The sequence below is a fragment of the Maniola hyperantus genome, chromosome 13 (genome assembly GCF_902806685.2).
Source record: "Maniola hyperantus chromosome 13, iAphHyp1.2, whole genome shotgun sequence".
Classification (NCBI taxonomy): Eukaryota; Metazoa; Arthropoda; class Insecta; order Lepidoptera; family Nymphalidae; genus Maniola; species Maniola hyperantus.
The window spans coordinates 209,729-226,473 of NC_048548.1; the positions used below are offsets into that span (position 1 = coordinate 209,729).

Genomic DNA, 16,745 nt, shown 5'->3' on the forward strand with positions numbered 1-16,745 from the left:
GCGGCGTTCCCTCACTGATTGTTATCTCGACTTGTCACGTACTCTATACAATATTATTTTCTTGGCACTGATTTGGCAACCCTAGTTTGTATTCCTATGCACGGGCTTCCCAAAGGTCAGAGTTGGGGTCACGAGATAAGGTATGAACCTATAAGTAGGTATACTTAAATAATAAAATTAGAGTAGATATTCGTTCAGATAGTAAGTAATAAGAATCCAACATGAGACGAACACTGACGTGTTTACTGGTACTCGCAATTGTGACTATACTGAGTAAGTAAAAAATTTTCAAAAAAAAATAAAAACCGACTTCAATAACCACCAACACTAAAAAGTAAAAAATAATTTAATTTATTATGTAATTAGCCGCACGAACCGTCTATCTACTCTTCATAGTGTTTTGCGACTCCACATTGGCACCGACTCCAAAAAATATTACTATAGAACTACAATAACTCTTGTATACATAATATATTGGGTAATAAATTAAATTATTTTTTACTTTTTAGTGTTGGTGGTTATTGAAAACGGTTTTTATTTATTTTTTGAATTTTTTTTATTTCACAATTTTTATTGGCCCCATTGTACTAAAATATGATATGCCTGGTTAAAACCCTACTGTTTCAAAGAATCATTATAAATCGGTTCATATTTGGCGAACAAATCGCGTAACAAACATACAAAAAGACATACATTCGAATTGAGAACCTCCTCCTTTTTTCAAGTCGGTTAATAATATGCTATGCCTAGTTAAACCCCTACTGTTTACAAAGCTATTACACTGATAGCGAGCAATTTACTCTTATTAATTGAGGAGTTCCGTTCTCCATCTCCGAAGATACTCATCAGATCTTTACCAAATTAAAATGGGACCACCTCGGAAGTATTTCCTACAAAACAAAAAAAGAATCATCAAAATCAGTTCATAATTGACGGAGTAATCGCGTAACAAACATACAAAAAAAAAACATACAGTCGAATTGATAGCCTCCTCCTTTTTTTGAAGTCGGTTAATAATCTTATTTTATTAATTAGCTTATGCTCGCGCCTTCATCCGCGTGGATTATACAAATTTCAAACCCCTATTTCACCCCCTTAGGGATTGAATTTTCAAAAATCCTTTCTTGGCGGATGCTTACATCATAATAGGTATCTGCATGCAGCCCGATCCGTCGAGTAGTTTGAGCTGTGCGTTGATAGATCAGTCAGTCAGTCAGTCAGTCACCTTTTCCTTTTATATATTTAAAAGATTTATTGTTTTATGTCATATAATAGTTACTTACCTACTTGTATTTTTTTTTAAAAATTGTATATCTGTAGATGGCAGACAATTTCGGTGTGACTACAAGTACTTCAACAAAGCGGATGGGTGGCTGAAGCTGCACCGCATCCCCGCCAACTGGCGCGAAGCGAGGCTGCGGTGTCATCTCGAAGGTAAACTGTCCCAGCGCCATTTTGTGGTGCGGTTTGTGCGATAATCGCAATCGATCTATTATATTTTTGGAAGGTATAATAATAACACACTATTCTATAAAATAAACTTAAATCTAAATTATAAGTAAAAACATAAATTTCTCCGAGTGGCCTACTTACGCAACGTTCATTGACCTCTAGCGTCAGTCAGATGTTTTATTTGCAATAAATCGTAAACTTTTACAAAATTATAGGATTTTTTAATATGTTTTATCGCGTTTTTTGTGGTATCATGTCAGTAATCATCAGTACGTCACCTGCCTTCGTTTTTGCCAGCGTTCTGGTTACACCCTGTATAAACTGTATAATTTTTCTGTTCCAGGCAGTAAACTGGCGTCACCACTGAACACTGAGCTGGCTGCGGCGATGAGGTCTGTGGCGCAGCAGAACTCCTTGAAGTGCGGAGTGTTCACCGGCATACACTCCTTCTTCTCTCGAGGCGACTTCCATTCCATTGAAGGTATCTTAAGAGCCTTTGCTCACGGGCTGAAATTTGACATGCAGATAGCTAATATGAGGTTGTTTAATATTGTAGGCATCCCTCTATCCAAGATACCCCACACGTGGGCGGAAGGCGAGCCCGACAACCTCGACAACGCAGAGAGCTGTATGATGATGCTGGACAGCGGGGAGCTAGCTGACGTCAACTGCTCGGAGACGCTGCCCTACCTGTGCTACAAGAAGACGACGAGGACCGCCCTGGGCGACTGTGGGACGGTCGATAGCGGTGAGTCTTCGGGCCTTTAAACCATAATCAGAGTGAGGGAACTATCGGTTTGATCCGCAATCGACGATATGTCAAATATTAGGTATAGTGATATAAAATCAAAGAAAAACAGCGCTACAATAGAATTACTCGTCCTGCCGACCAATCGAATGAAAAATGATGTGAAGTTTCTTGCCTGATTCGAGGATGGTATTGAGAGTACAAGTTGGTTTTCAGAGTACAAGTTGGAGTCTCGGACGGGCAGCTGCTACAAGTTCCACAAGACGCCGCGCACGTGGTCCCGCGCGTACATGGCCTGCGCGGCCGAGGGCGCCCACCTGGCCATCATCAACAGCGACACGGAGGCTCAGGTACAAGTTCCACAAGACGCCGCGCACGTGGTCCCGCGCGTACATGGCCTGCGCGGCCGAGGGCGCCCACCTGGCCATCATCAACAGCGACACGGAGGCTCAGGTACAAGTTCCACAAGACGCCGCGCACGTGGTCCCGCGCGTACATGGCCTGCGCGGCCGAGGGCGCCCACCTGGCCATCATCAACAGCTACACGGAGGCTCAGGTACAAGTTCCACAAGACGCCGCGCACGTGGTCCCGCGCGTACATGGCCTGCGCGGCCGAGGGCGCCCACCTGGCCATCATCAACAGCGACACGGAGGCTCAGGTACAAGTTCCACAAGACGCCGCGCACGTGGTCCCGCGCGTACATGGCCTGCGCGGCCGAGGGCGCCCACCTGGCCATCATCAACAGCGACACGGAGGCTCAGGTACAAGTTCCACAAGACGCCGCGCACGTGGTCCCGCGCGTACATGGCCTGCGCGGCCGAGGGCGCCCACCTGGCCATCATCAACAGCGACACGGAGGCTCAGGTACAAGTTCCACAAGACGCCGCGCACGTGGTCCCGCGCGTACATGGCCTGCGCGGCCGAGGGCGCCCACCTGGCCATCATCAACAGCGACACGGAGGCTCAGGTACAAGTTCCACAAGACGCCGCGCACGTGGTCCCGCGCGTACATGGCCTGCGCGGCCGAGGGCGCCCACCTGGCCATCATCAACAGCGACACGGAGGCTCAGGTACAAGTTCCACAAGACGCCGCGCACGTGGTCCCGCGCGTACATGGCCTGCGCGGCCGAGGGCGCCCACCTGGCCATCATCAACAGCGACACGGAGGCTCAGGTACAAGTTCCACAAGACGCCGCGCACGTGGTCCCGCGCGTACATGGCCTGCGCGGCCGAGGGCGCCCACCTGGCCATCATCAACAGCGACACGGAGGCTCAGGTACAAGTTCCACAAGACGCCGCGCACGTGGTCCCGCGCGTACATGGCCTGCGCGGCCGAGGGCGCCCACCTGGCCATCATCAACAGCGACACGGAGGCTCAGGTACAAGTTCCACAAGACGCCGCGCACGTGGTCCCGCGCGTACATGGCCTGCGCGGCCGAGGGCGCCCACCTGGCCATCATCAACAGCGACACGGAGGCTCAGGTACAAGTTCCACAAGACGCCGCGCACGTGGTCCCGCGCGTACATGGCCTGCGCGGCCGAGGGCGCCCACCTGGCCATCATCAACAGCGACACGGAGGCTCAGGTACAAGTTCCACAAGACGCCGCGCACGTGGTCCCGCGCGTACATGGCCTGCGCGGCCGAGGGCGCCCACCTGGCCATCATCAACAGCGACACGGAGGCTCAGGTACAAATTATTGAAGTTACAAGCGGTACACTTTACAGCGGTACAGCGGGTCCCAATTTCATGATCAACCCATCGCCGGCTCACTACAGAGCACGGGTCTCCTCTCAGAGTGAGAAGGGTTTGGCCATAGTCTACCACGCTACCCATGTGCGGATTCGTAGACTTCACACACCTTTTAGAACATCATGGAGAACTCTCAGGCGTGCAGGTTTCCTCATGATGTTTTCCTTCACCATTAAAGCCATTAAAGCAAGTGATATTAATTAATAAATTAAAATGCACATAACTCCGAAAAGTTAGAGGTGCGTGCCCGGGATCGAATCAACCTCCGATTAGAAGGCGGACGTCCTGACCACTAGGCTATCAAAGCTTTCCCAATTTGGGAATCATAAATTGACTCGGCTGCAAGTCGAAGCCCAGGGTATACAAGTTAGCTGTGACCGAAACTTCAGACGAGCTCAGACCTGAGCCAATTTGGGAATTACAAATAGACCCAGCCGAATGCATGTGTAAGTTGAGCTTTAGATCTTCGGATTATGATCACCAGGCAAGCAAAAGCTACCAGGAGTTGTTTGAATTAAAGATGTGTTTTATATAAAGACTGCTCCTACATCAATGGTGTAACTCCTACAAACTTTAAATGACCTGTCAGAATAATTTCTAATAACGTATAGCTATTAGATCGTGGCCAGGCAAACAGAAGGTTCCAGAAGCTATTTTATTTAAATGTACCTACTTTTTATGTACTTACTAACTCCTACAAATTTAAATTGATCTGGTACTATCAGATTTATTTTTTAAAATTGACTGATCGTGTTGTTCTCAGGTTATTAAGGAGATTTTCGCAAAGCATCCAGGTGGTTCCATGAGGGGATTCTTCTGGAAAGATGTTGCGTTTGTCGGATTCCACGACTGGGGGGAACATGGAGAGTTTCTGACAATTGAAGGTGAGATCACTCTTTGTCCTACCACCCCCATGCAACCAAGCTCAAAAATAAACGTTGCACTGGCATATTCATTCATCGATATCATCATCACCATTAATCATTTTCATTTCAACTCATCGCTGCCAGCCCATTATTGAGCATGGGTCTCCTATCAGACTTAGAAGGGTTTTGATCCTATCCCACCATGCCAAGTGTGGATTGGCAGACTTCACACACCTTTGAGTATATTATGGGAAAAACTCAAGCATACAGCAATTTTTTCTTTCACCGTTAAAGCATAGATATTTGTTAAAAACGGAAATAACAAAGTCAAAGTCAAAACGTTCATTCAAAGTAGGTAAAAAAATTACGCTTTTGATAGTCGGTTTGCATTTGTAAGATGATATAGCGGCGATAATGTTTACGCGAACTTAAAAACTAAAGCTACGAGGGTTCCAAACGCGCCCAGGTCTGAGAACTACCTCCGAAGAATTCGCAATCCCGGAGTCCACAAATAGGAAGCCGACATCATCTATTTTATCATAATCATGTATCATTATTGCTGGCCTGACTACGGACATAGGTCTCGTAAGGACTTCTCCCTCCCTGCAACTTGTCTGATGTGAACCAATGGGAGCAAGAGTTAACGCTTTCCAGTGTGAGAGCCACCGAGCAAGTACCGAACGGGCGCCCTCCCGCGTTTCGGCCCATATAACCGCGAGGTTGGTGGGGACGTGGTGGGACCATGGCATCCCAACATCTATTGTAGGTATAGGTACCCCTTGCCACTTCAGCTTCACAACCCGTTGAGCTATGCCCGCTTTTGTACCTATGTCACAGTTGTAGTTGGTTATCAGGTCAGACGCTGGAAGAGGCAGGCTACGCCCAGTTCTCTGGCGGCGAGCCCAACAACGCGACTACGGGGGAGTACTGCGGGGCGGTGTACCGCAACGGAAAGTTCGACGACCTGTGGTGCGAGAACCCGTATGCGTTTATTTGCGAGAAGAACCCTGACAGCTTGCTCTGTGATGACAATGATCAGCAACAATAAACTTATACAGCTTATACAGCTTTCAACACTTGCGTTTCATTTTTAATCCTAAAAAATAAATCCTAATCCTAATCCTACTAATATTATAAACTAGCTGATGCCCGCGAATTCGTCCGCGTGGAATTAGGTTTTTTAAAATCCCGTGGGAACTTTTTGATTTTCCGGGATAAAGCCTATGTCACTCTCCAGGTCTATCTATACCCGTACAAAAAAATCACGTCAATCCGTTGCACTGATGCGACGTGATTGAAGGACAAACAAACACACTTTCGCCTTTATAAGGGTACTGATGTGAAAGTGTGGATGTTTGGATGTTTGTTACTCAATCACGCAAACACGGCTGAACGGATTTGGATAAAATTTAGAACGGAGATAGATTATACCCTGGATTAACACATAGACTACTTTTTATCCCAGAAAATCAATGAGTTCCCGCGGGATTTTGAAAAATGTAAATCCACGCGGACGAAGTCGCGGGCGTCAGCTAGTCGACAACTAAATACCTACAGATGCTAGCAATTAGTTAAAATAGACTGACCATAAAGTTGATCTTAATCTGTCATTAATTCTTTATTGTTTAGTGTATTTTTACCTTTCATCACCAGCTGGTAAGTAAATTACGGATTCACTTGAAACAGTCAATAGAATAACTGATCATTTAGATTGTTCAAAACTTCAATATTTCCTTTTATTCAACATCGGAGAGTTATCAATTTGTGAAAATTTCCATAAGATGGGAAAATTCATTCAGCGTTATTATAATATAAGCTGAGCGCTCATGGATATTTTTTAAAAGATCCTTGTCAAAAATCCTAATGTTCATGATAGAAAAAAAAAAACCCGATTTCAATAAGCACAAACACTAAAAAGTAAAACACTAAAACATCTATATATATAAAATTCAAAGTCCTGACTGACTGACTGACATATAATATATCAACGCACAGCCTAAACCACTGGTCCTAGAGACATGAAATTTTGAGGGTGTGTTCTTTGTAAAGAGTAGGTATCCACTAAGAAAGGATTTTTCGAAATTCCACTTCTAAGTGGGTTAAATAGGGGATAAAAGTTTGTATGAAAACCGTCATTTTTCAAGTTATTTGCATGAAAATTGGTATTTGGGTTTTCGGTCACAAATAAAGAAATACGTGTTCCAGGATTTTTGGAAATTCATCCCCCACCTCGATTTTCTAAATTCCACCCGAGCGAAGCCGGGGCGGGTCAACTAGTATTATGTATACATGAGTTATTGTAGTTCTATAATAATATTTTTTTTTATATTTGGCGGAGAAATCGCGTAACAAACATACAAAAAAAACATCCTACATTTCATTTTCAATTTTTCATTTTTCACACAGTCGAATTGAGAACCTCCTCCTTTTATGAAGTTAAAACGAAATCTAACTTTTAAAAAATCCGATTTTGATCTTGCAAGGTTGACGCTTGAAGTGAAGCTGGTCGATTTTGTAAGACCTGCATCAATCATTATTACAATCGCAATTTTTGTGATTGGCTGAATTTATGGTATTCTTGTTGCAACAATAAATTATAGCCAATAGTGAGCGAGCACCAGCCAATCAGAGGTGATTGCGAGCATGGCATTTAGCTGTCATTCTGCCGCAATCGCGCAGCTGGTTGATTTTAGAGGTATGGACAAACTGGAGCTTTGAACAAGGAAGTTAAGGTCCATTTGACGAGATATAAAACAACATGAACATTGATGCGTTCTAAAATCTTATACGTACCTACTTAGCTACTAAGGCAGGTCGCAAGCGTGTTAAAAAGTTTTCAATATTTCCCAGCATCTCTTGAACTATTTCTTTGATGGGTATTATTAACTTTTGAATGAGAAAGGAAAACTTAATGACCTCGTGCCTTCCGAAGCTTCCTTTGTTTAACGAAACTCAAATATTCGTCAAGTATTTATTTTACTGTCTAACTACTGTCTAATCTAACTAGCTTGTGCCCACGGCTCTTCATATTTTGTGACCCCTGTTTTATGCATACGACAAAATACGGTGTCTCTTCTTTCAGAACTGTCAGATTATCCGTACTAATATTATAAATGAGAAAGTGTGTCTGTCTGTCTGTCTGCTAGCCTTTCACGGCCCATCCGGTCTACCCATTTTGACAAAATTTGGTACAGAGATAGCTTGCATACCGGGGAAGGACATAAGCTACTTTTTATCTCGGAAAACCAAAGGAAACCACGGGGTTTTAAAAACCCAAATCCACGCAGACGAAGTTGTGGGCATCATCTAGTTCCTTATAAAGGAGAAACTGACTGACTGACAAATCAACGTAAGTATTTCCAGCTCAAACCGCTGAATAATATATCAAACCGCTACAGGATTTCGCATCTTGATCCTTTCTATAACGACGTAGACCGTAGAAATAGAAGCATTTTTAGAAAATCCACAAGCGAAGCCGGATCGGCTAGCTAGTCTATAGGTATTCTGACACGTTACAATGTTACATATACATCTCAGGTTATAATATAACTAATAGGTATTACTTAGCCCAGTGCTTAGGACGTCCGCCTCCTAACCGGAGGTCGGGGGATTCGATCCCGGGCTTGCACCTCTAACTTTTTGGAATTATAATATGTTCGTTTTTACCTATCACTTGCTTTAACAGTGAAGGAAAACATCGTGAGGAAACCAGCATGCCTGAGAGTTCTCCATAATGTTCTCAAAGGTGTGTGAAGTCTGCCAATCAGATCTTGGTCAGCGTGGTAGACTGTGGCCAAACCCGCTCTGAAAGGAGATCCATGCTCTGTAGCGAGCCGGCGATGGGTTGCTCATGATAATGACCTCAACTTGTTATTGGTATGAATGATGGTATGACGCTCGTACCGTGGAAGATGGGCAGGTCGCTTGTTTGGGATGCAACTTGTGTAGACACTTTAGCTGCATCCCACATTCAGGCGACCTCCTCTATGGCGGGTGCAGCGGCCATCAGCGCCGAACAGGCCAAGAGGCGCAAATATGAAAACCTCGATGGGAGCTTCGTATTCGTGCCTTTTGGTGTGGAGACCTTGGGGCCGTGGGGCCCGGGGGCTCGAGCTCTTTTTGAAGAAATTGCGAAAAGAGTTATCGAGTCAACCGGGGACCCGAGAGCTGGCAGCTACCTTGGTCAAAGAATTAGTTTGGCCATCCAAAGGGGTAATGCTGCCAGCATCTTGGGTACAATGCCTCGCTGCGGGGGTCTCGACGAGGTTTTAGATTTAATTTAACTTATTTTAGTTTTATTTAATGTTGTTTTTTTTTGATTTAAGTTTATTAATAGTTTATTTGTTAACCATTGATAATAAACTTGTTATTTAAATAGCAAGTTTAATCAAAATTAAAAGATTTAAAAAGCCTACCTCGCCTACCTCGCCTCAGCACTACATTTTGCGGATGTAAAGTGTTAATTAATGGGCTACTTGACTCATATCTAATTTCGTCCAATAAATCATTATTTATTATAGTATTTTGCTTAAGACAACGAAATATATCAATAACAATTATTAAAAACGCAGGATGGATATATAAATCCAATTTTAAAAAATACAGTTTTTATTTTTATTTGAAACGCAGAAAACGCTGTCAGCCATGATGTGACGTCATTAAATATGTAAACAAAGAAATGTCATCCCTATGTCACGCGGGGACTAACGTAGTATCCATATATATAAAATTTAGAGTCCTGACTAACTTATATATCAACGCACAGCATAAACATCTAAACAGCTGGTCCTAGATACATGAAATTTGGTAGGTGTGTTCTTTGTAGGTAAAGAGAAGGTATCCACTAGGAAAGAATTTTTTGAAATTCCACCCCTGAGTGGGTTAAATGGAGGTTTGAAATTTATGAAGTCCACGCGGGCGAAGTCACGAGCATAAGCTAGTTTTTATATATTTCTAAAAACTCATAGTAAACGTAAAAAAATATCGCTTTCTCTTTATAAATTGAATAAGTTATTACAACAAAGTGATCTTTGCAAAAATAAATTTGGGTTGAAGTCGTTAGTCATATAGGATCCCTTTAAGCAAGTCTTCGCGTGTTACGTATATTTATTTCACTGGGCACTCTAATCCACAACTTTCCTGTGGTCTTTATCGATGCGTTTTTTACATTCTCGGATGATACAATAACGAAAATTACTATATTTTTCATGTACACTAGTATAGAAGTCATGTTTATTAAACTTTGGGAGGTTATGCTGTTGTTTACAAATGCATGACGTCAGAGCACAGATAATCTATCGGCCAAACATGGCCGACAGTGTTTTCACCTGTCTAAGAAAAATATATTTTTAAATGAAAGTTTTACGGTTTTTAGGGCGCAAAAAAATATAGTGTTAATTTTTTTGATATAATAGCACAAATATTAACCATTTAAGACCAACTTTAAAAAAGTGTCAAGTAGCCTATTGTAATGCTAGGCGTGATCGTAAAGGCGGGTTCGTCTTGTAAGTTGTAAACCGACGGACAAACTTTACGTCCGTCCGTCCGTCCCGTATAACACACCTAAACTTTACGACTACCAGGCTTTTGCGTACACCTACTAAACTATTTTTAGTAACCCGAAAGTAGTTTGTTCAGAATCAGTAACAGAATTGATTGCAATCATTTTTACTACGGGCTATATTTTGACCAAAAAATACTTTAAAATCCTGCAAGTTTGGACACCGAGTTGAATGATGCACCAGCACCAGCTGATCCGGGCTGAGACAAGCTTGGTAATTTTGCTTGGTAATCGCTATTTCGGTCGAGACTAATTGTAAAGTACTTTTCTATCATTTGCGAAACAATAAAAAAATAATTGAAGAATCAAAGTTTTAATTCGGAACCCTAGGGCGGTGCGCGAGCCTGACTGGCCGGTTTTATTTTAGGATTCCGTACCTCAAAAGGAAAAATGAAACCCTTATAGGATGACTTTGTTGTCTGTCTGTCTGTCAAGAAACCTACTGCAGGGTACTTCCCGTTGACCTACAATCATGAAATTGGGCATGTAGGTAGGTTTTATAGCAGACATATGGGGAAAAATCTGAAAACCGTGAGTTTGTGGTCACATCACGCAAAAGAAATTATATTGTGGTCATGAACTAATAAATAATTAGTGTTTTCAATTTTCAAAGTAAGATAACTAAAGGTATCAAGTGGGGTATCATATTATTATGAAAGGGCTTCATTCTACTACAGATTTTTATTTATTTTTATGCATAATAGTTTTTTTTATTTTTGATTACACTAGCAATTTGCGGGACTTATATAATATATTATTATTACATATTATATAAGTCCCGCAAATTGCTATTGCGCAATATAGCAATTTGCGGGACTTATCTATATATATAAAATTCAAAGTCCTGACTGACTGACTGACATAGATATCAACGCACAGCCTAAACCGCGGGTCCTAAAGACATGAAATTTGGAGAGTCTATTCATTGTACAGAGTTGGTATCCACTAAGAAAGGATTTTTCGAAATTCCACGCCTAAGTGGGTTAAATGGGGGATGGAAGTTTGTATGAAAGTCGGTCATTTGTCAAGTTATTTGCATGAAAATTGGTATTTGGGTTTTTGGTCACAAATGAAGAAATGCGTGTTTCAGGATTTTTGGAAAATTCGCCCATAAGGGTGGTAAAATAGGGGATGTAAGTTTGTATGGGAAAGTTTTAATTATTGATATTATAATTGACTTGAAACTTGGAAAGTAGGTTTTTTCTTGAGTTTAGGTGTCAGCTTAGAAACGACTATGAGAAAATCCCTCCCCTAAAGGAGTGAAATGGGGGTTGGAAGGTTATATGTGTTATTCGGTGCTGTTCAGAGTGCGCGTCCTGATGTTATAATGTTTGTTTCTGAAAAAAAAATGCCATTTGTTTCCTGTAGGCCACGCGGGCGAAGCCGCGGGCAGAAGCTAGTACTTATATAAAGTAGTGTCAATTAGGTACTATGTCAGTTCAAATGTTATTCGCAACTGAACCCTGAACAGTCGTAAATGTGCCGTAAAACATAAACGTTGTATAAGTTTTAGTGTTTCTGACGCAAAGGCTCGTATGACCTAACGCATTTCAACTTGCTCACGAGATGATCCCCCGCCATCGTACCGGAACTTCTAATCGCTTGGCGACAGGACTTTGTTGGTACGAGGTAACTTGGCATGGCCACATTCTAATTCTAACTCTATAAGTGCCGAATGTAAAAACCGGCCAAGTGCGAGTCAGGCTCGAGTTCCGTAGTACAGTCGTATTTTTTCGACAATTTGCACGATAAATCAAAAACTATGATTTATAAAATTAAATAAAAATCTGTTTTAGAATCCGCAAGTGAAGCCCTTTCATATTTATCTTAGTTTGATAATTGAAAATACTAATTCATGACCACAATTAATTTTTTTTTGTGTCATGTAACCCTAAATTCACGGTTTTCTAATTTTTCAACTAATGTCTGCTATAAGACCTACCTACCTGCCCATGATTCTAGGTCAACGGGTAGTACCTACCCTGTAGGTTTCTTGACAGAACGACAGACAGACAGACAGATAGAGAGACAGACAGACAGACAACAAAGTGATCCTATAAGGGTTCCGTTTTCCTTTTGAGGTACGGAACTCTAAAAATCCCGTGGCCTATGTGTCTCACTCCCCAGGTCAGGTCCCAACAAATTCCTAAAAGGCCGGCAACGCATTGGCGGCAGCTCCTCTGGTGCTGCAAATGTTCATGGGCGGCGGTAATCACTTAACATCAGGTGATCCGCCTGCTCATTTGCTCGCTATATCTATATAAGAAAAAAGGTCTTTAGCTATACCTATGCAAAAAAGCATGTCGATCCGTTGCTCCATTGCGACGTGATTGAAGGACTAACCAACAAACACTTCCGCAATTTATTATAGGTTCTAGGTAGGAACTAGGAATGAATCATGAAGTTGCCTAAACTGGCAACTTTCCAAAAATTTGGTTTCGTGTTGTACAGGACATCAGATTTCCAGCGTTCACAACTGCCTCTTGAGTCATGAGTCATGATTCTTGAGTCTTGAAGGAGCTGTCCGATGTTACATAGTCCTAATGGGGAAAATAGTATATTCTCTGAAGTACGGTTTGATAACGCAATTTAACGTAGTAGGAGCGCCATCTAGATCAAAATTTAGAAACTAATTCCAAAAGTTCGTTAGGCTGCCGTCAAAAATATTTTTGGCTAGACTCTTTGAGATCTTATCTGTACTAATAAATAAAATTGAAGCGTCTGTCTGTAATTTCGAAAGAACTACCACATATTAAGCTCATGTGGTTATTTCAACTGTACCATAACTAAATCACACGTTTCTACTGTCTGTCTGTCAGTTTGAACGGGCTAATCTTTTGTACGGCTGAACCTATTTTGACGGGACTTTCACAAACAAGTAGAGAATTAACCAAGGAGTAACATAGGCTACTTTTTAACCGACTTTCAAAAAGGAGGAGTTGTGTTTTTCTACCTACGTACACCGAAATCTCTGAGATTACTAAACCGATTTGGGAATATTCTTTTTTATTTGATAGAAAAACTTTGCGACATTGTTCCATAAAAAAATTGGATTTCAACTCCTCAATCATGATGCTGCAGGGGACCTGATCACCTAAACTGATGGAATCTAGAAACTGTCGGTTATAAATTGATATTGGAGGTACCTACCAAGACAAAAAATTTAGCTGTTTATCTATTGTTTTCTTCAGATAAATATATTTAAGCGCAAATAAAGATCTAAATATTTGCCTACGGATGTGATTTCAGTATGAAATTATGCCCTAGATCGATAGAAATCGAGCCACCTTCATAATAAAAGACAGAATATATGAACAAAACATGAACCGTCAGACAAATATCACCTTTAAATTCTAAAACACGTCACAGATAACAATGAAAATGATATTTGATAAAATATTAAATTCTCCAGCGCAGCACGGGGCCATCACAAAGATAACTTTCGTAATAAATTTTGGGGATACATTCGGTGAGGATTCCCCTCGTGTTTCGCGAATGAAATCTGCGAAATCTGTTATTGCTCATTGCATATGGAGCGCGCTCCGACAATATTGCACTGAGTTTTGTATATCACATTACATTTGCATTTCATGCGCATGCCGCTTTCGACCTAGCGAATCTGGAATTAGGTTTTGCTTATTTTCTATTTTATAGCTTGGTTCCCATTAAAAATAAGGACTGAATTCATAAAGAGACATCTATACTTCTATACTAATAAGAAGAAAAATAAATATCAGTACCCTTATTATAAATGCGAAAGTGTGTTTGTTTGTTGGTTTGTCCTTCAATCACGTCGCAACGGTGCAACGGATTGACGTGATTTTTTGCATGGGTATAGATAAAGACCTGGAGAGTGACATACGCTACTTTTTATCCCGGAAAATCAAAGAGCTCTCATGGGATTTTTAAAAACCTAATTCCACGCGGACGAAGTCGCGGGCATCAGCTTGTTAATTAATATACTTATTGACTGTAAAATATGACTCCTCAAAAAGTTAAAATGGCATGTGAGGAGTTAAATGTTACGCGTCATACTTCATATTTTTATAATAATTCCTGTGACTTAAGCTTCAGGCTAGAAGATGTCTTCTTCGAAGACAAGATAATATCCAATTAACTCTGACAGATTTTAATAAAATATTTTTCGTTTACGCTTTCGTAATAAATATATTTCGCTGTCCTCTCAGAGATCTAACTTTTATGAACTTTGTTTTTTGCGTTGCCGATATTTTTTCCCAAAAGAAAGCCTGACTTTATAGTTAGACCATTGTTTTATAAAGACTTAATCTAGATAAAACCGGTTTGGTGCGAGTTCGACTCGCAGACGAAGGGTTCTGTATTAGCCTACAAGATAATATAAAATCTTACTTACTTTTTTTTATTTTGTGCATTTGAAATTTTTAGTATTTGTTTTTATAGCGGAAGTAGAAATACACAAAATTTCAACTCTCTTCCTATTATGGTTCATGATATAGGTACAGTCCGCTGACAGACAAATGAACAGACAGACGGACCGACAGACAGTAGAGCTCCGTTGGCACTCTTCGGATATGGAATCCTAAAAAAGTTCCTCAAAGTACACCTAGATATCAAAGGAATCAGCAAGTAGATACATACTAATAGAAATACACAGTGAATTGAGATCCCCTTTTTTTAAAGGCAGTTAAAAAATGGTATGTACCCATATATCAATTCTGTATTACCTCTTCTTTAGAAAATATAGGCTTGTGGCCCTTTGGACATATTATTCGAATAGAATGGTTATTGAACAAGAAAATATTGGGGCATCTACAGAGATAACTTAGCCCCTACACAGTTAGGGCAATGATTTGTGACCCCACTGAGTTGACGTTTTCGGCCGTCCCCGCCCAAATGGGCAATTTCGGGGATAACACGTCCAGTCCATATTTCAGGTCAATCTCACCAAATGTGACATCAAATGACATTATTTTCTTTAACGGATATTGAACTGTTATGTTGGTACATCATTTTTTGACTTGAAACATGATAGTAGTAGTTTTATTCTACTTTTTTCCAGTAGGGTTGTAGAAATCGGAGTCTGTTTAAAGGTTTTTTTAAAATTTATTATTCAGATACAAGTTAGCCCTTTACTGCAATCTCACCTGGTGGTAAGTGACGATGCAGTTTAAGATGGGAGCGGGCTAACCTGGAAGGGGTACGGCAGTTTTTAATAAACCCATGCCCCTTTGGTTCTACACGGCATCGTACCGGAACTCTAAATCGGTCGGCGACACGGCTTTGCCGGTAGGGTGTTAACTAGCCACGGCCGAAGCCTCCCACCAGAAACTTAACTTCGAAATACAGAAACAGAACTTCGAAAAGGACTCCTGAAAGTCAATTTTCGGTTAACAGCGCATATTCCTTTTTGCATCGAAAACTACATGTTTTAGGGTTTTTCAAGGGCCAATAAGGTAGCGATGGGAGCAGATAACTTCAAGGAAATTACGGTTTCAAGTAAGTGAATTGTTAATTATGTGCATTGGCAAATTAAAATATAACTTTTACAAATGGTTTTTTAAAGCGAGGGATTGCCTTCCATAGCGTTTTACATAAGTATACGTCAGAGTAATAAAATAATATCGTTCGGTGATAGTTTGGTGATCTGGCAGGGACTAGTGGGCTCTTATCGATCGTGGGCCCTGGGCACGTGCCCAGAGTGCCCAGTGGGAAAGAGGGACCTGATCCCCGCTTTTCTTGCCACCATTTTACATCTGCCGCCAATTGTCTTTTCTTTTTAGGGTTCCGTACCTCAAAAGGAAAAACGGAACCCTTATAGGATCACTTTGTTGTCTGTCTGTCTGTCTGTCTATCAAGAAACCTACAGGGTATACTTCCCGTTGACCTAGAATCATGAAATTTGGCAGGTAGGTAGATCTTATAGCTGACATTTGGGGAAAAATCTGAAAAACCGTGAATTTATGGTTAGATCACACAAAAAAATTTAATCGTGGTCATGAACTAATAATTAGTATTTTCAACTTTCGAAGTGAGTGACTATATCAAGTGGGGTATCATATGAAAGGTCTTCACCTGTACATTCTAAAACAGATTTTTATTTATTTTTATGCATCATAGTTTTTGAATTATCGTGCAAAATGTCGAAAAAATACGACTGTAGTACGGAACCCTCTTTGCGCGAGCCTGACTCGCACTTGGCCGGTTTTTTAAATTCAACTCTAGGCAAAGGCAATGCCGCTAACACAAATCATAGGTCTGAATACGTAAGTCTTATTTCTTGAAGACTGTATATCTTGCTTTTCCTTTTATTAATTTTCCTTTTATGTTATTGTTTATTTTAGGTTACTTACTACTTTTCTTTTTGTTTTATGTACTTAGATTATAATAG

General features: G+C 41.2%; 1 protein-coding gene across 1 annotated transcript; it reads left to right on the top strand.

Moving 5' to 3' along the window:
• The first annotated feature begins 149 nt into the window (after nucleotides 1-149).
• LOC117987550 (macrophage mannose receptor 1-like) lies at nucleotides 150-5,878 on the top strand. Its single transcript, XM_034974575.2, has 7 exons — nucleotides 150-273; nucleotides 1,321-1,434; nucleotides 1,796-1,933; nucleotides 2,009-2,200; nucleotides 2,417-2,550; nucleotides 4,716-4,836; nucleotides 5,673-5,878. Exons 1-7 carry the CDS (start codon nucleotides 222-224, stop codon nucleotides 5,864-5,866), a joined length of 945 nt encoding a protein of 314 aa, XP_034830466.1. The 5' UTR covers nucleotides 150-221; the 3' UTR covers nucleotides 5,867-5,878.
• Nucleotides 5,879-16,745: the final 10,867 nt, after the last annotated feature.

Excerpts from the sequence above, each read along its gene's own strand:
- LOC117987550 (XM_034974575.2), top strand. The coding sequence starts at position 222 with ATGAGACGAACACTGACGTGTTTACTGGTACTCGCAATTGTGACTATA. Across the intron at positions 1,934-2,008 it reads CGACTTCCATTCCATTGAAG|GCATCCCTCTATCCAAGATA; the intron begins GTATCTTAAGAG and ends TTAATATTGTAG. Across the intron at positions 2,201-2,416 it reads CTGTGGGACGGTCGATAGCG|AGTACAAGTTGGAGTCTCGG; the intron begins GTGAGTCTTCGG and ends GTTGGTTTTCAG.